This window comes from Seriola aureovittata, chromosome 11, assembly GCF_021018895.1.
Source record: "Seriola aureovittata isolate HTS-2021-v1 ecotype China chromosome 11, ASM2101889v1, whole genome shotgun sequence".
Lineage (NCBI taxonomy): Eukaryota > Metazoa > Chordata > Actinopteri > Carangiformes > Carangidae > Seriola > Seriola aureovittata.
The window spans coordinates 4,241,929-4,268,368 of NC_079374.1; the positions used below are offsets into that span (position 1 = coordinate 4,241,929).

At 41.0% G+C, this 26,440-nt stretch overlaps 1 protein-coding gene across 4 annotated transcripts in view; it reads right to left on the reverse strand.

The window, feature by feature from the left end:
• The window catches only part of kalrna (kalirin RhoGEF kinase a), a 141,340-nt gene that overhangs the window by 23,886 nt on the left and 91,014 nt on the right, over window positions 1-26,440 (reverse strand). For 3 of the 4 annotated variants that reach the window (XM_056390017.1, XM_056390018.1, XM_056390019.1), the window contains 4 exons: window positions 20,534-20,612; window positions 20,175-20,342; window positions 1,194-1,400; window positions 327-412 (listed from right to left, as the gene is read on the reverse strand). In XM_056390017.1, the coding sequence (XP_056245992.1) occupies window positions 327-412; window positions 1,194-1,400; window positions 20,175-20,342; window positions 20,534-20,612 (540 nt within the window). Of the gene's footprint in view, window positions 1-326; window positions 413-1,193; window positions 1,401-12,522; window positions 12,725-20,174; window positions 20,343-20,533; window positions 20,613-26,440 lie in introns of those variants that run through there. The other variant, XM_056390020.1, reaches the window with a different exon arrangement.

The following is a 26,440-nucleotide window of genomic DNA, read 5'->3' on the forward strand; positions in this document are numbered from 1 at the left end:
TGAATCTATTAAAGAGCTATAAAACAGAAAGGAGGAAAATAACAATTTCCTGTCAGAGGAACTCGTACAGCTTTAGAGTTGGAAGGTGAATTGTTTTTCTTTTAGAAAGAGGTAGGTGCTGGCAGCTCTCAGTTTTTCTGCTAAGATGAAAAAAATCAATATGGGTTAGATGGCAAGGCGTATTTCCTAAAATATTCTCCTGCAAGAAATGATCAAAAAACTCAACCAGATAAAATTAGGCACAACCCTGGACTGAGTTTTACTTATTTAATGTAAATGCTTTTGTCCATTCATCAAAAAGCCATGACCACGTAACAGCTGTTTACCTCATCGATGATGTCATCCTGCAGGGCGATGTCAGGCTGCCCCAGGTCAATACTCTTTCTGTTTTCCTCTCTTCCGGTTCCTGGGCCTGTCAATCAGTCAGTCAACCAGTCGGTTAAACGGTTCATTACTCAATCAATCACATAGATGTAAACACACTGTGGAATCTCAGGCATTATTGGATTCGAGGATGTGCTGAGATATGGGTGAGTTAGAAATGCCCTTATGTTTCCTTATGTTGCTGGAATGACAGAAGAATCACACTAATCAATTTTAACATTTAGCTCATGAACCACAAATGACATAGTAAGTCCTGCAGAGACTTGAAATGGGTATTTTTGCATCAAAGTTGTGTTATTTACACGTGCTGATGCAGTTGTCAGCAGGAGCTTCTATAGTGTTCAAGAATCCTCTGACATTTGACATTTCAGAGCCAATTAGCCTCATTTTCAATGCAACAAAAACAAATTGATCTGATCCTTTCTGATATAAATAACGTTCACAGGTTGATTCTTTATCGACAGAAAATGTTTGAAACATGAGTGTAATGCTGTCGAGCAGAAACCTTTAAAGGTCCCTCCTTTCAACAGCGTTATGAACTTGTTTTTCCACAACATATGAAAATGAACTGAAACTAGTGGCTAAATGGAAAAAAAGAAGAATTTATAGTATTTGAATGTGGCAGCTTGTGGTAGAGTTGTCTTTTGGCTCTGTAAAGTCTCATTATTCCACTTTTGCCAATATGAGTTGCCTTCAGATTTACGTGGATGGAGCTCGGCTCGTGGTCTCAGAACGGCTCTAACTTGTCAGTAACATGTTATTACTGCGGTTCTGTTTGTTGTTGACCCGTTTATTTCTGCCTGTCTCACCAGTCTTCTTCTGTTTGTTATTAGGGAGTTTCTTGATGGAGCTGCCGTGGCTGAGGCGGCGGACCGGACTGGTCAGCCATTTTCTCAGAGTGTTTCCGGAGCGTTTGGGACCAGGAGAGCTGGACTGCAGCGAGCTGAGAGATGGCTGCGGCTGAAGGTTCGCCACTGACTCGGTCTTCCCGTCAGAGCCGCTGACAGGATAGTTTTCTGAAAGCAAGCACACAAAGTTTACATTTTAATAAGATATAATCAGCCTTTGGTAGCAGTTACAATTTGGTCTGGCGTTAGTTCACATTTCATCAAACATTTAATACAGTTAGAAACAACTTTCTTTCTTCTTTGTTGTTTTGCCACAGTCTACAAGTCAAACAAAAACAGACTCACTAGATGAATTCTGGATTCAAATCTATGATTAAATGGTAATAATACAACAGACTGTATCTGTAGTGTATTTTACCACTTTCTCCTCTAACTACACTTCCATTAAAGCTCCCTTGTTTTGTTTTCCAAACGTTCAGATCTCTCCACAAAGTTCTTCATGGTGTTTGGCAGATAAATAGACAAACTTGTGAAATGTTCTCGTCTGGCTCCTTCACATTTCGCCGCCTTGCTCCACTTGTTGCTTTGTTGTTACTCAAACAGACGCTGGTCTCTTTGTACTTGGTGTTTGAGATTTACAGTCACGTTATATCAGCTGACAGGAACATTAAATTTATAAACTCCAAAATGTTCAATCATTAATCGCATTACTGCAGCCTATTAATGTTTCACCCTGTTCGCTCTTTCGATAAAATCAATAAATCAGCAGCAATGCTTTTTTAAATTTTTTTAAATTTTTTTTATAAATCAGCTTGATCTTTGCTCGAGTTCGGCTGTGAAACCCTCAACCAGTGGTTACAACAACTGCTGACAGTCTTATCTCCAGTTCCAGCAGGCATTCATCAAAACCACATTACCAGCAGAAACTTAAGTCTTAATAATAATTTTATTCAAAGATACATGAGGTTCGATTGTGAGGAATCATTGACTGTAATTATAACTATAACTGCTTATATCTTGATTATGAATATCAGCTAGTCATTATTTAAATAGAGGTATCTAGGGGTCAGATTTCAAGTAGTAAAAATTAAACGGTAGGAAAAGGGCTCCATGCAGTTGAATGCTAGTAGCACCAGTCTTGCGATTGTTAAATTAGCACTGAAGCTCATCTAAACGTACAGTCACTAGAGGTACTGTATCTTCTGATCCTGTTTAGACTAGTTGTAAACAAGCTGCAGATATCTGTAATGTCACTCCAGGTTTTTCAGACACATGTGTTTCTATTAATCATGTTCAGGCACAACAGCGTCATGTCTTGGAAAGTGACAACAGCTCTGTGAGATCCAGATGAGTCTATTAATGAAAAATAAAATCTGCTCAGCAGCTGCTCTCATGTCACACACGCCTCATCTAATAACAGTGTCAAGTCAAACACATGTAGCCATGTTGAAGATAAATACCTCCTTTCTCTGCTGTAGTTTGTTAGCAGCTCTGAGTTACATGTAAATAATATGAAGAAATATAAAACTTATGACAAAATGATTGTTCATTCAACAGCTTCTGTGATGGCGAAGCTTTTGACCGTGTTTAAAGATCACCAGGAAGCAGGAAATATATGTTATCACACACATGTGAAATACTGACTGAGATTATATCACATATTGAGAATTACAGAGTGTGATATCAGCCAATAGTTTGAACCGATCGGAAAAGTTTGGCCTGGTGTCAATCTGCACAGTTTAGAGACAGAGAGAGCAATAGTGTTGTTTCATTTCTGCTGCAAAGCCTGACACAACCAGACACAACTCTGTGTGTGTGTGTGTGTGTGTGTGTGTGTGTGTGTGTGTGTGTGTGTGTGTGTGTGTGTGTGTGTGTGTGTGGGAGAGAGAAACAGCAGTCATGTGTCAGGAGTGTGGTGGATCAGCTGCACTCACACACGGCTGGGGGCTATGGGCTGCAGCTAAAGTGGGGTTGGATGTATGTGTGTTTCACACAGGAAATGAAAGGTTAAGGGTCAACGGGATCTCCTGAGGAGTTCTGCTTAATTTCTCTTCCTGTTCATACCCCTCTTCTTCTTTCTCTTCCTCCTCCTCCTCCTCTGATCTGCTTTCTATTTGAAAGTGTACTACTTGTACACAAACATATGTTGCTGAACTGCAGACACCAAGAAACATGTGATATTTTTTATTGCTGTGATAATGTTTCCTACACAACCAACATTAAAATCACTTTCACTTCCCAGTATTACAAGCCAGAGCAGGTCCAAGGTCAGCAGCACCAACAATGGGCAGAAAGACCAGTGTGTGTGTGTGTGTGTGTGTGTGTGTGTGTGTGTGTGTGTGTGTGTGTGTGTGTGTGTGTGTGAGAGAGAGGATGTTAGCTTCTGACCTTCTATAAACATTTATCTGAACTTCATTTCATATTAACTGTACAACATTTTCATTTACGGAATGAAAAGGTGGTATTGTTATCACATTTATTAAAAAATATTACTAAATTCAAACCCTATTGTCCAAATAGAATATTTTTCTGATATTTCTGGCTGACTGTGACCTTCTCCTGAGGTCTCCTGACTCCCACAACCCACAACCCTTCCGTTCACATTGTGCAGCATTGAGGGGGGTAATGAGTCTGTATTAATGGTGGTTGTTATCTGACTGTGTCAGCAGTGTGGCAGAGATTAAACTCTGGTCAGAACAGAAACCAAGGTCACCCAGAGCTACTGACATGCCTCTGTTTCTCCTTCTCCTCTCATGAGACACAGAGTCATGATACACAAACTGGACAAAACACGGAGGTGGAGTGGGGCATAGTACTATTGCCTATCTTCTCAACTTGCATGCAATACAGTTCAGATAATGCAAATTACTCCTGGTGCCATAGAAAAACAACAGTAGACCATTTGAATCCACTGCAATAGACCTGCTGGTGAATCCTTACAGAGCCAGCGCATGTGCACACTTGAGTAAATCCACACACACACACACATACACACACACACTAATATACAGTAAACTGCATCATATATAATGGCACTTCTATTTTTGTTCATCTTTATCTCTTGTATTTCAGTCTTTAAAGTTTTGTTGTTCTTTTCCTTCTCCGAATGGCTTTGGAGGAGTGCAGGCATTCCTCCAGTATGTGTTTGTACAGTTATTTGAATGTAAACGTAACAGGAGTTAAACAGCGTGGAGTGGCCCCCTGACGTAGGGTGATCAGGAGCGCTACTGACAGGTTCTACCCTGTCATGTAAGTTAACTAGGGTTCTGATCTAATTTTAACTTTTTTTTCCAAAACAACTCATTGGACACCACTCCAAAAAAAACCTGCTATTGGAAACATGAGCTGTTTCAGTCAGTCACATGGTCTCCACAACCTTATTGTTTTTCAGGAATGCCTGCTTTTGTTAATTTGACACAGTGTAAATAAAAAATAAAAACTGAACGGCTGCTGGTGATAAGATGAAAGTTGGAGAAAGCCTTTAACTGCATGCGACTTGGCAGTTTCTCAACAAAGCTTAATATCAAATAGTTTGCACTTGAACTGATCAGCTAATCCTGTGAAGAGCACACTACTGCCACGACCGGCACCACCTCCATTTATTTCCATTTCCACCACGGTGTGTGGAATACTGCCGACCTGGACCAGGTCACCCTCTGTCCGGACGTCAGGTGGATCTGCACCCAGTATCACTCATTTCCCTTTTTGCTTTACACTTGGTTTGGACATTAATCGATCGTGTTTGTGTGTTTGTATGAGACAGAGACCACAAGAAAGCTCTATTAACTCATTCCACAACACAGTTAACCGACAGCTGCTCACCTATAACTGTAGCAGCTGATCTCCCAATCACATCTGCTTTTCTCCCTCTCCCTCTCTCTCTCTCTCTCACACATCTGTCGTCACTCTGTCCCACTGTTTCAGTGGTTACTCCGTGAAGAGCTATTGAGCGAACGCAGTCATGTGTTCTTAAGTGAGGGAAGCATGTCATAGGTCACCTGTTCACCTGTGTGTGTGTGTGTGTTTGCTGCAGAGCCAGTGTAAGTCACTGAGTGGCCTTGACAGCTGGCTGACCACAGAAACTCATTAAGGACTTGAGTGCACACGCTCACACACAGCTGAGTGATAAGACGTCACAGCTTTAACCTCTCCTCCTCCAGAGGAAAATGATGCTGCAGAACCACAGTGTGCCGCCGTCAGCTGCCGGGAGCTGAGCGGTCACCACGGCAGCCAGGAACACCTGTTTAACTACCAAAACAAACACAGAGCTTCAAGGTTCATTCTTGACCTCGGAAACAGCAGCACGACAAAAAAACAAACAATGAGATTCCCCACACACAGGTCTTTCTAACCGCAGCGTGCAGCCCTCCTCAGTGGGTGGGGTTGCTTCACTTATCATCAGGTGAGTACTTCATCACTCTTAGTCAGTGTCAGGACAGACTCAGCCACTGTTTCATTCATTTTTTGTCAAATTACTGTTACTGTTTTGCACTAATACACTTTTTTAGTGCAGGCTAAAAACAAAAAACAGTAGCTGTCATGTTCAATGTGATGGAAGTATCTCTAGCAAACATTTCGAAGTGACTTTCAGAAGAGTTGAAATAAATATAACATTTAAAATTCAGCACGCTGCTGTAAATGATTATTGGTAAAGTAGAAACAACATATTCCACCAAATGTTATCATCACTAGTCATCAGCCAAACTATACTATCAGCTCACGATGTGTCTTTGTGGCCAGAAAGCACATTCCACAGTTTCATAGTTTCACTCATGATAAGGAGGGATGGCGAGAGTCAGGACGGAGGGAACAACAGCTGCCAAAAATTCAGACTTGCCAGTTTTTCTAGCGGGATGAGTTCAGGTGTTGCAGATACCACATCAGTGTCACTTCACACAGGATAAAACACTAAGACTATCCCGATCTATTTTTGGTTTGTAATCAACACCATAAGTTCATGTTGCTATTGATCTGATATGGAATTTAAGTCATCAAACTGGTTTGCATTTCATCATGTGTCTGTTCCCAGCAGCAACACACCCACACCCACACTAAAAGTTTCAGATGCTATAGTCAGCCCTGTTACACAAAACATTTTAAACAGTCACTACACTCAACTCTTGTTACTATATGGGGCAGAAAAGGTCAGAAGTTCCTTATTACAGAGAGAAATCAAACTTCATCATCAACTGGAATCCCACGCTGTTGTTGATGTTATGTTCTTGTTAATGTTAATAGTTAGTAATAGGAGTGAGTAATGCAGCATTAGTACTCTGGGTAACAGTGAATAGTGTGTGTACAACAGAGGACTGCAGTGTCACACTGACAGCCAAAGTCAGGTGAGACCAAACAAGGACGCTTTTGTTCTGTGGCCGACAGAAAAGACAGACTGTCTACTGTTAAAATCCACATCACTCACTATCTTTAATCACACACACACACACACACACACACACACACACACACACACACACACACACAACGTCCAGTCTGTAGACACTGAACCAAAGTCTGAATGCAACAGATCAGGGTCTCTGCTCTCTTTCTTTCTCGCTCACACACTCACTCAGTTTCATTCTGTAATTACACTACACACACACATTTTGTCTATGAATGGCTCTATTGACAAGAGAGTAGTGAAACTGAGGCACACACACACACACACACACACACACACACACACACACACACACACACACACACACACACACAGATCATCTCTCTTCTTTCAATACCTGACTTCGACCACTGAGCCAGGCAGGGACTCAAACCTCCCGCTGCGCCACTGGCAGCATCTAACTCTGCTTGTTGTGCTAAACATGAAACTCTTCTCGACCAAGACATTACTTCTTATCCAAAAACATAAAAACACATGTTACAGCTGTTCCCTGCTTTCCAGAGAATAAAACAAGTATTGTAGTATTTGTAAACAGACTGTGTGAAAAATACATTGTAGTTGTCTTCTCCTCTGCCCGCCCACTCTCCTCACATCATGATTTTTTGTCAATGACAGGAAGAGACAGTAATCTGGGAAGATGGCATTCCTCTCATACCTCTCTCTCTCTCTCTCTATTTACATATTTTACAACATGCACAACCACACGAAAACGACTATGGTACCAATCTGATGATAAGACAGTACATCACAAAGGCTTGAAATCATGTGATAACATTTTCCATCTGAGGGAGGTAATGAACAGGTTTCAAGTGCAAAGTGACTGGTTTTGGTTATGACCAAAACTAGTTGGATAAGCTGACTTAAGATCCAAGATATTACTTTCTGATGTATTCATACAGACACACGTTTCTGCTCTGACTGAAGATTTCAGTATCTTTCTTGTCTCTATAAACTCTGTTTGTTTCACTCTATATTAACAGTGTTATACTGTATAGCAACAGTAACAGTGGTGGTAGAATTGACACCAGCTGTGGAGGTCCACCCTTTTCTTAAAACACCACTGAGCAATAACCGAGTCACCTCCACTCCTCTCAGTTGGAACGTTATAACCAGAAACATGCATCAATCAGCGAACAGGTGTGACAAACGAGTCATATCTCGCAGAAATGCCCCGCCTCCACCGGTACTATTCACCAGCATGACATCTTTCCAAACTGCACGATACTCCCTGTGAAAAAAAATATGCCTGTTGCCAAAGAACTAGGGGTCATAGTCACAAAATACATCAAGGCTATCCATTTGGAAAACAACAACATAAAAATTACAGTGGTGAAACCTTTAACCTACTGAGCTTTAGTCCATCACAAAACTCACTGAGAAAAGTCAGCGAGAGTGAATCTGAAGCATTCCTGTGTGTCAGCTCACCTCAGGTCTAAAAACCATTTAGCTTCAAATGTATCTGAATCAGACCAGAGCTTGTTATGCTGTGTTCATCGCTTGTTCTACACATCCTGTTTAGATGCCACTTTGTCTCACCGGCCGTACTGTAGCTGGTCTGCCTGGCACAGTGTGTGTCACACGCCCAGGAAGCTAGAATATACTGTCTGTTGTCACTAAGAACCTGCTGGGAGACAGCGTCTGTCCCCGCAGACTGTTCCTCCTCACTACACATCCACGCAGTTTGACTCTAACATGTCAACTGATAAAATGTTGGCTTGTTTTTCTAATTATGTTCAATTGACTCCAGACACCAACCGGGACTTGTTCTCTGTCAACAAACCACTGTAAGTAAAGTTCACTCATGAAACATGTCATCATGGCAACAAAGTCAACTCTGCTGAGAGTTGTCTCTGTAAAAGCTGCTCAGCTTGGTAAAGCGAAAGCTCTTAATAGTAGTCACTGTGGTCGGAAAAAAGGTACTTTGTGACTACATGCTAGAAAAACACTCCTCTTCATGGGAGAAATAACTGGAAATACAATTGGAAACGCCTCTTAACTGGAACTGAAAGATGTTACAAATAGGACGATTGAAAATCTAGAGCAACAAATTGAGGAATTAAGACTACATTGTTTTTAAATCAATTCCTGGAGGAAATGAAAATGAAGATTTAGTATCTAAGAAAAGGCAGAAAAACTCCACATTACACAGTGTACATCAGGACAATCTCTGTATCTAAGGAAGAAGTTGAATACCATGCATGGTTACCTGTTTCTATTCACAGTCACTAAGTCCGTCTGCACCTGTTATTTCATGTACAACACACCTGTATTAAAGCTTTTGTTAGTGATAATAATTTACTGCAACACAGAGAGACAACTGGCACATTCAAAGATATTATTTACAGGGAATTTAAACTTAAATTAAGTCTGGTTGTTGGGACAAACAAGTCAGTTGCTGATGCTTCCACCCCTCAGAGTGAGCACACATCCCAATTAAAAGAGAAGTATTAAAGTATTCCATCTAAATAAAACAGAGCTGCAGATCAGATGAGACTGAACTCACTGAATCACAGCTGATGAAGCAACGCAGCCAAGACTTTGCTAATGCTGTGTCTCTGTCCATTATCTCTGCTGGCAGACTGTGTGTGTGTGTGTGTGTGTGTGTGTGTGTGTGTGTGTGTGTGTGTGTGTATGCTTCAGGGTCAGAGTAGTTTCCTGCCCATCTTCAGGTTTAATGGGTAATGGACTGGATGAAGGATCACTTTACACCCCCAATTACTCAGTCACTGTGCGAGTGAGTGAGGAAGTGCCTCTGTGTGTGTGTGTGTGTGTGTGTGTGTGTGTGTGTGTGTGTGTGTGTGTGTGTGTGTGTGTGTCTGGAAAAACATGCAATATCAACAATAACAGTAACAACAACGAACGGCTTGCCCCTTCCTAAAGACGATGAATGCAGCCCAGTGTACAGTTCATATACATGCTGTGGCATGCTGCAGTAGACACGTCACAGAAACCAGTCTAACCAGTTGAGCTCCAGGGATTCAACAACGATTTAACTTTTATATAATGTGTTTTACATACATTAAAATGAGGAATAGGAAAATAGGACGTACAGAACTGGAAGCAGGGACACGTTACACTTCGATATACAGAGAAGAAACCGATTACTCATCATCAGATTAAACATTACTCCGTGGGTTTAGTCTCCTTTATCAGAAATTGTAATATGTAGATTACACAGTGCTATAAAATACTGTATTACTGTGCTCAAGCCTACACAACGTTCAGTGAAAGTAAATGTGCTTGACTGTGTGTGACACTCACCAGGGGTGCAGTGTAAGAACCGGAAATGTTGCCACTGTCCATCACGTGACCCCACTAACAAATGAAAGTGACCCAAGGGATAAAATCTCATTGAGTCACCTGGGTGTGTCCTCACCTGGGCTTGGAGTTGTCTAGTCAGAACTAGATCACTTTGTATTAATGGGAAGCGAGTTCGAACAGGTGCATAGAAACCAGCCGAAACTCTTGAGACGCATCACTGAAACCAGTGTGACCAGTTCAGCTATGTGCCAGTCTGTACTCCAGAGAGGCTCTGAGGCCAAAGTCCACTGTCTGTCCACACTCAGAGCTGAGTTAACCTTTAGCTAACCAGAGCTGAACGCTAACCTGCAAATACACACCTTACATGAGCCCTTAAAGCTGCAGTGCATGGAGGACTGCTGGCCTCAGCCTTCAGGTTGTTTTCAGCTAACGGCTACAGCTAACTCTAAATACCATAACTGTTGATGCTGTGTAAACTGGAGTCATGCCAGAGTGCTGGTCAACACAATAAAACCATTTCAAAAATCCAGCTTACTTCAGCACATTGATTGGTTGGCAGTATGTACATGTAACATATAATGTGTGCTCTCTTCCCTGAATCCAAGCGCCTTCAATTTTACCAGAGAATCAGATATCTTCACAAACCTCAAGGATTCAGATCTTCGCCAAAATTAATCACAATATTTTGTCCTGAAAACTGAATTTCAATGTCGTCTTTAAGTTTTCCCAAAAATACAGGCAAAGAGCAATAAATTAATCCTGTCATTTAAACTCTATCAAGTGGCCTTAGTAAAAGCACAATAATTCATTCCAACCATTGCATTTAAGGATTTGTACGGACTCATCAGAGGCAAGAAAAACCACATGGATGTGGTTGTGTGTGTGTGCTGGCATCAGAATCTCATGCACACCTGGAACACCTTATACATTAACCTACCTAACAATTCACACTGTTCCTCCATGATGGAGACATAGCTACTTCATGGGGACAAATAATACATCTGTAAGGTTTGAACTGCATTTTATAGATTAATGGCCTCATTAAGGCGTTTATTGGATTGTATTAGCAGTGCTAGCAGTGGTAATATCTACATTACAAATTTCTTTGTTATTCATTGGACTGATTAAAGCCTACAGTACACACCGATATCAGGAATGTACACTTGCACAAGTCCTCTCCAGTAAACAACAAAATAAGTTGTTTGCCTGTGCCTTTTGAAATGACTGTTCCAAAAAAACCAATTATATGAATGTTTTGTCTCCAGTGTTTGAGTCAGACTATTTCCCACAACAAAGTTCTGTTGCCAATCTGGAGAGGAAAGTCATCCACCTGTCTGGAAAAGGTTGAACATCAGGGAAGCGTAACAAACAAACAATGCTGTGATTTTTCTGGAGAGAAAAGTCTCCCTGAAAAGAACTACGTCTCTTTAAACTACAATGGGCCTCTCAGTTAAAACAAACAAACCACAGACCTGTACTCACATAAACTTTACAGTCCCAGTCTGAATAGACCCAAAGTGAATGGGCCCTGAGCCTAAAACTTTAACAAGGTTCTGCACAGCCGCAACTTTTTATCCTTCTTTGTTTCAATATGGTGCTCAAGTTTTTTGCTTCACCTAATTGGAAAAAAGGTTTTGTTGTTATTGTCAAATCTGACATGAAGCCTGTAAAATCTGAGGTTACCTGAATGCGCTTTTTCTTTCCTATCTATAGCAAGAAACTGTTTAAATTTACCTAACAGACCCACTGCACCTGACCCGCAGCCAAAGCACAACACCAAGTGTGGACCTGGTTTGACTCTGGTTCTCTGTTTGCCTGAAGAACTCAGACAGACAAATGGTCGTGGACCGGTCTGCAGCTCTGAATGAAAACACACTCACTGTGAGCGTCTGCGTGTGGGGACACACTGTGATTGGGGAAATGTAAAAAAAAAAAAAAAAAAAAAAAAAAAAAAAAAAAAAAAAAAAAGTTTACTATAACGACTGTCAGCATAAATCCTTTGATGATGGTCCAAAGGTTCTGTCTTAACCTGCAACAGTACACACCCAAACACACACATATACATGTAAATACACACATGCCCTGTGCAGTGCCTGCCTGCAGGAAATCATATTGCTCAATATCATAGAGACAAAGAAAGAAACTGTCCTCTTCTCTATGCGTCTCTGTCACTTTCCATCTACCTCTCTCTCCCTTCTCTCTCTCTCTCTGGGTGACACACAACTTCCTGTTTCATGAATAATTTTCAATTCAAATCAGTTTCCACAAGCACCAACACGAAATATTAACAGAAAAAGAAAAATTACAAGAACGACAGGAATTTCTCTTTCTCTTTCTTGGTTTGTCATTCACTGTCACTTTCTCTCTCTCTCTCAGACACACACACGCACACATCTCTTGTAAAGAATGTTGCCGGTCATTAGAAACCTGTTCTGTGTTTCATTCCTCAGCACACACACAAATTATACACTTCCTAACTTTTAAAACATGCAACACTGACACACAGACAGTGTACACAAATGTCAACACACAATATAACATTCATAAACACCTGCTTTCATACACCTTGCTCTCTCTCTCTCTCTCTCTCACACACACACAGTGTCCATGTGTCTCTACATCTCGTCCCACCTGTGCCATTGTAGCAGCAGCAGCAGCAACGAGCGAGGATCCATCCACAGCAACGCCGGCCTCGCTTCATCCTCGCTCACACACACATCCTACACTCGCACTCCTCTCTCTCTCACGTGCACACACACTCAGACACAACTCTCTCTAGCTGTCTGACTCGCTCACTAACTGGCCGAGTGGCTTGTTGATGTGTACAGCGAGACCTTCAAGTCCATACTGCTGAGATTCAACAAAGAGAGAGAGGGAGAGAGAACAAATGAGGTAGGAGGAGGAGAGGGAGGAGGAGCCTACACACACACACACATACAAGTTGTTGAGTTTCCCTCCCTCTCTCTCTCTCTCTCTCTCTCTCTCACTCCCTCTCTCTCTCTCTCATCTACACTCCAGTTCTCAAGAACAGAAGTCAGTGTTAATTATTGTGGAGGGCTACTTTCCCATTGTGGAGAGCAAGGTTCCAACACTGTGTGTGGTTTGATATGTGTGTGTGTGTGAGAGGGAGAGAGAGAGAGAGAGAGAGAGAGAGAGAGAGAGAGAGAGAGAGAGAGAGAGAGAGAGAGAGGTGTGACAGAGGGAATGTGTGTCTTAAGTCCTCTTCAGAGATCAACTTTGTAACGTTGCCGACTTCATCAGTCTATGTGTTGAAGTAATGGCTTGTTGGCTTTCAAACACAGGTCCCTGTTACGTCAATGGCCCGTAATAGCTCTATTCAAATATCGCAGGATCATTACTGATAGAGCTGCAATGCTTGCACAAGATTTGCTGCTGCGAGTCATGGCCATGTTGGAGAACAGTGGCAAGTTGGACAATAACATTACATAAATGGGTTTTTTTTTCAACTCATGTAATTTAGCCTAATTACTTTTTCTTTGAAAGGCAGCTGTGGTCAATATTATATTAACAATGGATCACATGACTACTTGAATGTGGACGGGGGTTGCTGATAGTGATAAACCCCATAGACAATTATCACCTGGGCCCTGGGTTTAGCTTTGTAGTGTCTTGCAGCTAATTGTCTTGGCCCACATCTTTACTGTTTTGGTTCCCTCTCATTGCTCTTATTGCTTTGTTTTCAGTCGCAGCAGACTCTGATAACTGGTGAACATGGTGGAGTAATACGTCAATGTTGTCTTCACAGCTTGTTTGCCCTGACCCTGGAAAATGGTAGAGCTACAGTTAGATGTGAGTGTTGGTCTCAACCATGAGGACCTCACTTGAGTGTCTCAGCTCCTATCTCTGGGCAGCACCCGGAAGTTGCTTGACATCCTTCTGGATCATTTTCTTAATATAAGTTTCTGATCTATAAATTTGTCTTCTTAATTGTCTGTACTGTAAATATGCTTTGTGCTCTCTTCTGTACACTCAACATTTACTGCATGTCTGCCCGTTAGAAGAATCCCTCCTCTTCCTGATCACTTTCTTTCACTTTTTCCCCCAGTAAAGGGATTTTTGGGAGGGGATCTGATTCGCAGCTCTTGGATGTCAGGAGCGATATCAGGTTCAGTGTCTTGCTCAAGGACACTTCAACACATGGGCAGGTAATGGAGGACCCCTACGAGCTGCCAGGTGCAGCTAGAGTCTAATCTGAGGAGCGTCACTTGAGCAATTCGAGGGAAAGGGTTTGTGTTTAAAGCTACAACACGCATGTTCTGGAAATAAAGCTAGTGCGAGCATGAAACTCAAAAAGCAAAGCACACACTCTGCCCAGTTCTTTATCTACATCCCTGTTGCGTTCACAGTCTCACTTAGTGCAGGAACAAGGAGCTTGATAGCTTTTGAGTCAGCCACAGCAACATCGTCAAGCCGCTAACACTAGCATGAAGTCTGTAGAGAATTCTGCTGCCTATTAGCCGACAGTCCCTCAGCCCCCGAGCATAGTCGTAAATGAAAGGACATTAGGTTGTGACTCATTTAGTTCCTATTTGCTCACATGCTTTACGTAAAGCTTTTCACTGGAATCAGACTGTAAATTTCAAATGCTAGTCTGACTATATTGTGTTTTTTTTTTTGAGGGTATAATCTCCTCGAGAACTTTAAGCAGCTTCGCTATTGGCTTATTACAACAGCTTTATCATCGTGACAACTCCCCAAATCATGACGATCAGAAAAATATTTGGAAAAGCTGATCTCAGCTTGAGAAATGTCATCTGAGGACATTAAGCCCACTGTCCACTATTATTCAAGTACAGTGTTTATTTCCTTATCTCATGTTTATCAGTTCTCAGGCTAGACTTGGACCAGACTGGCTCGCCTCACTAAAAAAAGGACATCTATTAAATCAGGCCAATGCTCAGCATCTGAAGGACCAATGGACTGTAAATACTCCCCCCGCCTTGTGTGTGTGCACCTTGACGAGCACTGCAGCAGCAGGTAAGACAACACACGTGCACTTAGCCTAGATAAAGTGCTTCCAGCAGCTCCGTTTCCCTGCAGTGTCCCATTTTATACTCGGTGGAGGAAGTACAGGGAAAAATACCTCTGCAGTGATAACTTCACATTACTGTCGGTAACGGTTTCAGTCTTACACAGGACCAGTTAATAATTCCCAAGGTCTTTTTAAGATAATTACAATCTCATAATAAAATGACGAAGCTGGTTCACACAGAGGAGAAGCAAGATGTCAACAACCAAAACTATTTACAGTATAACTGTTAGTCACAGATATCAACTATGTGATTACAGTGATGAAAGTCCTGATGAAGGTAAAGTTACAGCTTTTAGCTCCATCTATTTTAGTGACTTCAAAACTGCATTATGACTGATTCTCAGTTAACTTTAGAGACTCAAGTGTCTTCAGTCTCAGAGAGGACAAGGAGACCTACTTTACAGAGCAGTCACAAGACTAGACACACAGACACAGACACAGACACACACACAGACACACACACACACACACACACACACACACACAAAGGGCAGACAGAGGGAAGAGGCTGAAGCTGAACCAGTCAGAAGTTTATATCCAGTTCACTTAATTAGCGGTGACTCTTTAGGGTTAATTAACAGTTTGACTCATTCATTAACAAATACAGAACAGTTCATTAAATAACCATCAGCCTCCAGTCATTTCACTGAGGAGGAAGCAGACGTGGGTCCCGCCCAATTCTGAATTTATACCAGGAAACAATTATGGTTTTCCGGACACAACTGACATAATGCATTGGGGTCAGTGGGGAAGTCTGGGCTGGAATCACGTGTTAATTTGAAACTTAGTGCGACATGTTTGTTCAGTGTGACACACACGTCTGGCTCCTGACGAGCACCTGAATGTACGGTGCGCAGCAAAACACTAAATTGGTAAAATAAGCTAATGGTGCGATAATGAAAATGATTTTCTAAAGTTTAAGTGCAGTAAGTTTTATTTAGGAAGGTAAATGTGAGCCAGTGTGATTTGTCTGTGCAGAAGCTTGATCACTTTTGTCCTGAATTAAATATGTCAGGTATGTGAGAAGTCAGCTTCAATTTGTAGGACATTTGCAGAAATGTTGATGTAATGGCATGGTTGCACAGATGATGCAAAAACCTGGCTGAGATTGCAGCAACATAAATTACTGAAGGGAGTGGAAGCTCCTGCCTGCTGCTCTAAGTAAAACAAATGGCTATTAAGATTGAAATACAGTTTTCATGATGAATCCACACTGTTTGATTTCTCTGATATCACCTGAAACTTACAGTGACACTGTATTTCTATATGAAGACTTTTGATCATCTCTGCTCCTGCTCTTACTCTGGCAACTGCAGCTTCTGCAGCTCCCCTGTCTAATTTTAACCTTTCCTCACAACTGGTTCATGTGATATATTTTCTTTTACACATTCGTAACAGAACTACAACTGTACTGTGGCAACAGATCGGTGGAGGTTAGAGTAAGTTGTTTGTTTTGGTCACGATTACATTTTAGTTCAAGGTCAAAATATCTGTCTGACAAAATATGTCTCAGAGTCCACATTTGATTTCTGTGATGTCAGCTATATTTTATAATTTAATGATGAATTAGACACTTGCCTGCTTATTTAAAATGACCAGACCAAATGCGTAGGTCTCTCTGGGTGGAGGCCACAAACAGTAATAACTAAATAACAAAACACAGTCTTTCATTCACAATTATAACTGAGGTAAAGGTGTGATATTGTATTTGCACTGCAGCAACTGGAAGCCAAAGTGAGAAGTTGGACAAGTCACACATCATGATTCAGCACTGGGGTCAAACATTTGGATCGCCTCAGTGTTTCCTGAATATCTGAAACCTACTGTATGTGGATGTGGATTGTGTGTTCGTTTCCATGTGTAGCGGTTGCAGATGTCTGATTTGCATGTCTCTACAGAAACACAAAACATCCCTCTCATCAGTGAGCAGGAAACACACCATGGCAGCGTCAGGCAAATCAGCTGATCTCATGCTGTGTGTTTGTGTGAGAGAGAGAAAGAGAGAGAGAGAGAGAGAGAGAGAGAGAGAGAGAGAGAGACTACAGTAAAGAGAAATCTCCCACGCACACAAACCACCTCCGTTATGATTATGACCCTTAGCGAAACAAAAACTGTAAACTGGGTTGCAGCAGGCCAGTTACACAAGGAAAGCAAAGGGCGTCTGTGTATGAAGGTGGGAGGAAGTTTTTTTAAAGTTTGGTGTACAAGAGGGTCCTGATAAGATGTGTGTGTGTGTGTGTGTGTGTTTAGTGAAGGGCTGGATTGATTTTCCAATTAACTGCAATCTTTATTTGAATGATCCAATATTAAATCTTAAAGTTCCCAGATCAATCTCTGCTGCATGTTAATCTGCACTAAATGTTTTGTGTATGTAGAAGTTACTGGCTGCTTTGTGGAAATCTGAGTTATTACAACATAAAGGTTATTTAAAGTTAAAAAGTAACATGGATGACTGTTCACACTTATCTGAGCTCCGTTTGTGTTTGTTGAAGACATATGAACTAGGAGATGTGAAGCCGTGGAAGTCGAGTGGACTCTGTGTGGATTCTACTTTATTCAGTCCGTCTCTCCCAGAGAGCTAATGCTAGCTAACGGCTGTGCGCAGATCTCAGGCTGACGTCAGCACAAACAGTGCAGATGAATTAGAAGCAGTCTTTCAGTTTCTGTCCTGTCTGCGCTCACTGTGATCATTAAAGTGAATGTCTGTACTTAGCGGTGGCATCTGCTACTGACGGTCCATGTGTCGCTGTATGTGACAGCATTTATTATCATTATAACGATGATGCCCTGGAGCAGGTTTTGTATCATAAGCAAAAACACTGGTGTGTCATGTTTTAGTCATATTGCATTGCTAAAAAAGGAATAAAATCAAAATAAAATTAAAAATAAATCCTTGGTCTTATAACCGGGAAATGTATTTACAGTCCAGTCAACAAGTATTTTATATCATATTATATATATTTTATATTGAATGAAAAAACAGCGTTGCTCATTTGTAGAATATAGAAGAAACTCCTCAGGATAAATTCTGAGAAGCTCTTTGTTTAACATTTATTGGTATTTATCTGATGTAACCGAATCATCAAGAACCAAATCAAAATGAATTAATTATTGACTTTGTGAATCAAAATAGAATCAAATTGGGAGATCAATGCTCGAGACCAGCCCTGGTGAATAGCCATCATTGTTGCTTCCATCTCTAATATAACAAACATGACTCTGGATGTTCAGTAAATGACTGATCATTTTCAGCATCTTCCTCTGGGCTATAAAACACCCACAATGCAATGAGATGAAATCAGCTCATCCTTATACATCCTCATCATGAGGAGCTGCTGTTTCCATCTGAGCCTGTCAGTTTCTGATCCAGATACAGAAGGCACAATCTGCTGTGTGTCAACACAGTCAGAGGTCAAAGGTCACATGGAACAGGTGCAGTGAGGAGGTGTTTAAGCCGCTCCGCACTGCCCCCTGTAGGACAGAACAGGTACATTCGATCAGTGGTAACCGTAGTAACCATTAAGAATGAGATAGTGGCTGTGTCTGCAACCACCCCAATGTCCACTCATTCACCACTCCCTAAGCAATAGACACTCAAAGGTTTCCTCAATAGTGAGCAGTGACTTAAGATTCAGACACTTACTCATGATCGTTATTTATATACTGCACAGTGATAATCTGCACTGCATTGTGGGAATGTTAGTACAAAGTATAAACACTTTTCATGTTGCATTGTGGATATTTAGAGAGCACTACAAAGTCGCTGCATTAACACACTCAGATTGGACAGAAAATAGTGGACTATATACACCGCACTACCAAGTGAACAGGATGCGATTTTGGACACAACCGATTATTTTTGGGAATGTATTTACTTTTTAGAACAGCTGGCGTTTTATGCTAAAATATTCTGATTTAAATGAAACCAGATTCTAGGCAGATTTATCTATTCTCAGCAGTCAACACAAAATACCCAGTATCATATTGCACACAGACACACATCAGTAAACGTAACAGATGTGTTTTCAAGGCGTTAGACACAACAAAGTCACAACACTGAATTTTTCAGTGACCTTTCCAAAACTGTGGCCAGATTTTCCTGAACGTGTAAAGGAGGAAACATCCTTTCCACATGTTCAGACTCTGTTACTGCAGACAGACACCTTCAATTAAACCCATCTGTTAGACGTATTTAAAGATCTTCTTCCTAAATAAATAATGCATATATACACGATGATCATTTACAACATTTATTTTTAGGAGCTCTGCAGTGTCTGTCTGAGGGGACTTGATAGAGAAAGCAGAACGGGTTTCATACATATTGTAATGTCCACATCTCACCAGTAGAGGTCAATACAGATCAGTGTACTTGAAATGACCCGACTAATGAAAAGCAGTTCTCTCTACTTCTGATTAACAAAGACTCAATGAAAGTTATAAAACCTAAAGTATTACATAATTTGAGCGGTTACATCTGAAATATAGATCTTTTCTACACTTAGTTCTTCCTTCCGGAGGGTCAGCATAATTCTAGGAAACACATCACAGCTAGACTTGGTGGTCTGGCTTCCCTCACTGTATAAAGACTGAAATCCATCCAATCAGGCCACTTTGTACCACTTTCAACTGGAAGGCCGCCACACTTTTGAATTAGAGCAGCTGTGGGTGTCACTTCTAACTTACACTGGGTTTACAAATTCATGCAAAAAACAAGGAATGTAATTCACGCAAGCCTAAGCTTTTATTATTTCTTTCGTAACTTATGTGTGAGACTTTTTAAACAACATGTAAATATATCATTCACAGCATCTTAACTCACAGCAGAGTTTATTCTGTTTCTGCTATGGGAGCCAAGTGGAGCAAATGAAATGATATCGACAGAGCAATGTCATGGCTGAATCTCACAAGTGACAACATGGTTGTCACACTCAGTAACGCAACTACATTTACAGACGATGTACCATGAAGAACATGCTGATCCTGAACCAGAGTAGGAATGGAAACATTGATAATCATATTAGGTATATAAATATAATGTCTTCTTTTTCTATTTCATTTTAAATTCTCTTATTTTTGTAGCTTTTTGTAGAGACGTTTTCAATCTCTGATTTTACTACGGTGCAATCACTAAGTGATGCAAACCAAGTCAAAACCTCAGATCTTTCAGCCACAGATTAAGCAGCAGGTCAGTGTTCGAGGTTCATTTGAATTTGAGGTTTGTTCATCCTACCTTTTCCCGAGCCGAAGAAACAGTCCATCTCCACGCTGGAGCGCGAGTGGGACACGCAGAGCGCAGAGCTGGGTACCAGTCCCTCCTGTGGTGGGCTGCGATCAGTGGTCCGGACCAGGCACCAGCCGGGCCGCTCGCTCGGTCGCTCCAACAGCTCAACTGTCTGACCTGCAGAGGAGAGCAGACAGCGTTTTTACAGTGTATTAACTTCAGACGATCTTATTTCACGCCTTCTGGTCGACATTTTCCACAGAAAAATGTTGAATATATGAATATAAACACATGAACACAGACTAAACTGAATCACTAAAACTACCTACTACTGAAGCCAAACTTTGCACGGATGAAGTTTCTCTCACCTGTGCTGACAGACATCTCCGTGCTGCATCCTGCTGTGAAGTCCTGAAGGACGACTGTCAACTCACAACCACCAGAGAGCTGCCAAAAGAAAGAGACGCCACATTTGATGAGACTTTTCAAATCTCAAAACATTGTTTAACTTGTGTGTTACAACATCCTCTGTGCGTGTGAGTGAGCATTTTTCCAATTCTAACAAACTTAATCTACATTTCAGCTTGAAAGATTCTGCTGCAAATCCACCTGATGACAAAGGAGAAACTTAATCCTGCCCCGAGTCAGGACTGACATCAGTGTTTACACAATAAACACTGAATATTTCCACACAGAAAAATGATTAGTGCATAACTAAACATGCACCTCGATGTTCATGTGCCTGTGAACTGGTGAAAAGGTTTGTAGAGTTTAAAGTCTCTCAACGTTCAGGTAAATTAGTAAACTTTACCTTTTAAAATTAAAAACGACAAAACCCCAGCAGCTGCTTTTTAGAGTTTGCAGAGTTAAATCTTCTGCAGGCTGGAGGAACACGCTGTGCACATGTATTCATGACTTTCCTTTGGTTTTATAACACTGAACCTTACATACAGAAAAAGAGCTGAACTGAGCATGAATAAAAAGCTGTGAGAGGACGTACAAAATCCTCATTTGGTGTAAAAATCAACTGAGCACAAACATTTCCACGCAATGTGGAAGTTCAGTGTAACCCTGAACCACTTCCTGACCTGGAAACGCTGGAAATGACTGGACTCCAATTTCATAGAAAGACAACAGGAAGGTATCAACCAGCTGCCAAACATCTAAATATATATATATATGTATTGGCTTGGCTTTACTTTTGAACTTGAATGTGGGTCTGCTCGACTCGGTGTGGACAGTACAGCTGTTCATGTCATCAGCTGGACAATTTTCAGAGTTAATGATTGATGGAACATGATAAGGAAAGGATAAAACTGAAGACGTGAGTTACAGTGTTCGTCAGTGTTTACGGGACATGCTGTAGACTGCACTGTCATAATGGCTTAATAGACCTGTTATGTAAAGAGTGAATTGGAACGCACACACTCAGACACTTAATAGTAATATAACTGACGTCATACTGCTGAGGTGTGTTGACCTTTACTAGAGTTAAACTGAAACACCATATGTGCAAAAGGCATAAGACATCAATACATAAAAAAAAAAAAAAAAAAAAAAAACAGCAGCACATACAAATATATACAGCGCCATGGAAACACAAGATGGACGATCACAGCACAGAGTCAGTTTCAGTCAATGTGTGTTTAAAAAAAAAAAACAAAAAAAAAAAACACTTGATCTGATGTGACCTGAAAACCTGTGTACTGTATAAACACAATGTCAGCTGATGGGCTGTTTATACCGCACTATGGAGTGTAACAACTAGTGAAGGCAGACACATCAGCACATCTCCCGAATCTGTCCCCAGTTGTTTTGTTATTGCTGATATTGCAGAGCTGGGATTTTTTTTTTTTTTGACTTCTTGCTCACTTCCTTGCATCAGTCCCACCAGCAACACAATCAAATCACCACAAAAGTGGCTCCAGGATGTAAATGAATCTACATTCTTCTCCTCCGACTTCCTTCTCTTCCTCTATCTGCCTCGTCTGCTCAACTCGCATTGTCTTGGAAAATGTCAGGGACTGTGTGTCTGTGTGTGCACATTTGTAAGCAGACACTCTTTTCCAGGCTAAAGATCTCCTAGCAACAAAGACCCCTGTTTCTATAAAAGGTACAGGTGACTTTTTACCTGACAGATGGCAGTGACACACACACACACACACACACACACACACCCTGACTGAACCCTAAACCTACCTGGACTTTACCTACTCATTAAACTCTTAAGAGACTGTAGGCTGCTCTGCACCATAAGCCCCGCCCTCCCTCCCTCCCTCCCTCACTCACTCACTCACTCACTCACGGAGCAGTTTATGTATTTATGGGTTTCCGGTTCTGGAGAATAGTCACAGTTTAACATTCTGGGAAAAATCCGTATCTAAAAAAGACAACACACACACACACACACACACACACACACACACACACACACACACACACACACACACACACACACACACACACACACACACACACACACACACACACCATCTAAAGGCCCACGCAGGTGTTTTCACTTAATCCGGCTGATTAGACTTCTGCTCAGGCTGAAGGTGGAAGTGTGACGTCACCAAACTGCTGCTAATTAAAGTGTCATTCGCTCCATTTCTGGGTGCAGGCATGCCGCTCGCTTCGCTGCTTATATGGAGTGCAGGCAGGAAATGACGCAGCAAGTAGCAGCTGATATCAAAGAGCAGCAGGTAGTTGAGATGCCGTGATAATCTTTAATCTTTCCACAGCTATTACATTTTCACATACAGTACTTTACCTGTACAGGTCTTCTCAGAACTGTCCAGGCAAAATAAGAGAAAACACCTGTGTGGGTGGACAATGAGCATGTAAGGCTAGAGAATATACAGGTAAATACAGGGTTGCTGCATGTCAACAACAACATTTGGCTTCCCTGCTGAGATCTAAATCATTGTTTGACAAGACGGTCACCCAATGGAAGCAAATGTGCAAGCTCAACGGGAAGCTAAGTGTGGTTCACTCTCCATCCATAAATGTAAAGCAAAAAGGCACCAATCTGGTTCAATCTTATGAAAAACACGTTTATCCCTCCGAATTTTAAGTGTTTCAAGAGCAAAAAACATGTTTGTTAATCATGAAGAAGCAAAATGTTCATCAGTTGATCTTCAAATCCATTGAATCCGACACACTTATCGCTACACCTGGAGGTTTGAGGCTTTAGCAGAACGACACCGATTTGTTTTTAAGCTGAGCGGAAAGGAAGCTGGTTAGCCACATTAGGAATGTTAACATGCTAATTACTAGACTTTGCTCCATAACAGTTCAACTACAGTACAGTTAGTCCATATCTACAAACAGTTTGTTCTCTATGCTATTCATCCAGTCGATTATCCTCTCCATAGGAAATGATCATGATTAGGAAGGTGTTTTTTAAATGTGCCTCAGTACAAAATGAAAAAGGTTTTGATATAAATAATGAGCCATTTTATTAGTATTTTGTTATTTGTTGAATAAACTACAGTAAACTTCAGTTGTCTGAATTTTAACTCAACTATTTGTCTGATAAAAAATCTCCACAACCAGATATTTAAATACATTATCATCAACATAAAAACCTTCAGTGTGACAGGACCCACCAATAGAGCAACCGCTCTCCTCCTTTCAGTACCACTCTCGTCTGATGGTCTTTTTGTTTGTGTGTTTGTTTGAGGGTGTGTCTTGTGCTCTAGTGCTATCTGTCACATGACACATTTCTGTGCCCTGGCAACACACACACACGTACGCGTCAGCTTGTGATTGTCATATGTTAGCGCAGAGGAAGACACTGTTAAGCAGAACGAACGCGCTTCACCTCCTTCAACAGCAGAACGTGTTGAGATCTAGAACCGTCCGTGTTATTCATGAGATAAGGACACTGAATATTTTCTTTGCTTAGCATTGGGTGGATTTGTTTGAAAGCACTCTGCATGCACAGCAACCTTTATTTTGTATTAGCTCAGTAAGTATCAGATAAGTTGATAAATGGTAGATATGGTTTCCTTCTAAGGCAAACCGCCCCTGTGAGCGCTTTACAGAGTTTGACCATGTGTATTTCAAAGCTCTGGGCACATATGCTTCTTCTGGGAGGATAAACTCGTTTTCTGCAGAAACTAATTTTGTTTCTAAAAAGACAAATTCATGTGGAGGATGAAGAGAAAAGAGGGAAGACAGCAGATCTGTCTCCTTTCATATTGGCTGGTTTGAATTATCACCAGAAAAGCACCAGACATTTATGCATTCATATTAATATGTGTAATATATGATCATTTATAAGTAACAGAGTTAACTCTGGATACTTTAACCACATTTTGGTGATAATATTTATGTACTTTTACTTACTATAAGTAGGCTTTGAAATGCGGGACTTTTTCCAACAGTGAGTGATGATTAAAACTGAAATTAAATTAATTAAACTGTTAAATCAATTAAAATTGTTATGGCTAATGGAGGCCTTTAACCAAGGCTAAGCACAATGGGCTACATTCAGAATCAAAGGTCCCAAAAAATGTAATCATTAGATGCTTGAAGTGATGCATTTTCTTTTGAAACAGGATGTTGACAAATATCAGTGAAGGATAAATTTTAAAGCGTCAACCAATGAGCCGTTCGCTGTAGAGAGAAAGATCGATTTCTGATTGGACAGGATGGATGAGTCGTGTTAAATGTGAGATGGCTTCAACTAGTCAGTCACGCTCATTAGGGGCAGCACAAGGTCACCACTGGAAAGCGAAAGGAATAAATCAAGATGAAAGGCCATTAATTTGAAAAAGCTGCCATTTTGACAGTCATATGACTCCTGTGCCTCTCGCACACGAACAAACTTCTGAAAATGGTTTAGTGCTCGACTAGCTGCCAGGGAGTGAAAACTGTACACATAACTCAGCGGAGCGACACTCTGCGCTTATGTGGAAATATTTTTGATTGTCAGGGACCGCCAACCGTGTGTCCAAGGACAACTCTCATATGAAACTAATTTGCAATACTTATATTCACTGGCAACGTTTTGTTCTAGTGTAAGAAGTGCGTGCCACACTCTTATACCGCAGCGCCTGACTTCTGTTCCGTCTTGTGCTTCAAGTCAGATTTGACTTTTTCATATATATATATATATATTTTCAAATATTAACATAAAAACATGAATCATGCTTTACCTTCCAGAAGCAAATATTGCAGGGAAGCCCATGAAACAAATTATATTTTGCAGATATGATAAAAATGAATGAGATCAGATGATATACGTGCTGCATCACATTTCCTGATCAGTGCATTTACCTGTAGCTAATGTATATTTCTCTAGAGAGCAGTTCTACAGCATTCCTACCATGCTTTTTTATTATTAAGTTCCTTATAACTGTTTCACTGTTCCTATTTTCTCATAAGACTGACTACAGCTATAGATATTTCAGAGTCTGTTACCATCCATTTTCATTTTATACAATATCAGTGAAGTGGAAAGGTCAAACATGGTTAGCTTGTCAAATCTGAATGTACTGCTCATCCATACAAACTGACACATTGAGCAGATGTGCAGAAAGAATTAGAATAATAACGAGACTGACTTGGTACATTTTGTTCTGCACTATGAACTCATATATCAGGTCTACAGGGTGGTAAATACTTTCATGGATACCTCAGCAACACATAAAGGTCTTTCTGTATGCGAGTGTACTTTACATAGACTGCAGATGTATCAATTTCACGGTGAAAAAAACTGTGATTACAAGAGTCGGAGAGTGGATACGAGACTGAATACAGCATCTTCCTGCAGTGGAACCCATGGAAGAATCCTTCATGTCCCTGTGTGTCTAGCTGTCCACAGGTTAATAATGAAGTGTGAGAAGAAATGTAATCTTGACTCTAAAGTACTGCTTAGTATGTACAGTTATTCAGATGCCTTTCCCTGCGTTAGATCCACAGTAAGTTCATTGTAGAACAAACTCTACCGGCACCGCACACGGAAAACAAAGTACGTAGTTGAAGCAGAGCAGTTACAGTTTTATGTTTCCTTCTATATGTTTCCATATGGAACAGACGGCAGTACAGACATCTACAGTGTGTGTGTGTGTGTGTGTGTGTGTGTGTGTGTGTGTGTGTGTGTGTGTGTGTGTGCAGCAACAACGTCCTGCACAAACATGGGTGTAGACATGAGGATGCTCATCATGTGACAGTGCTACAGTGCTATATTCACATGTTGGGTACTGATGTGAATTATAATGACTTTAACAGTGAGAACTATTAACAGGTGTTTTAGTGTTTGTCTACAT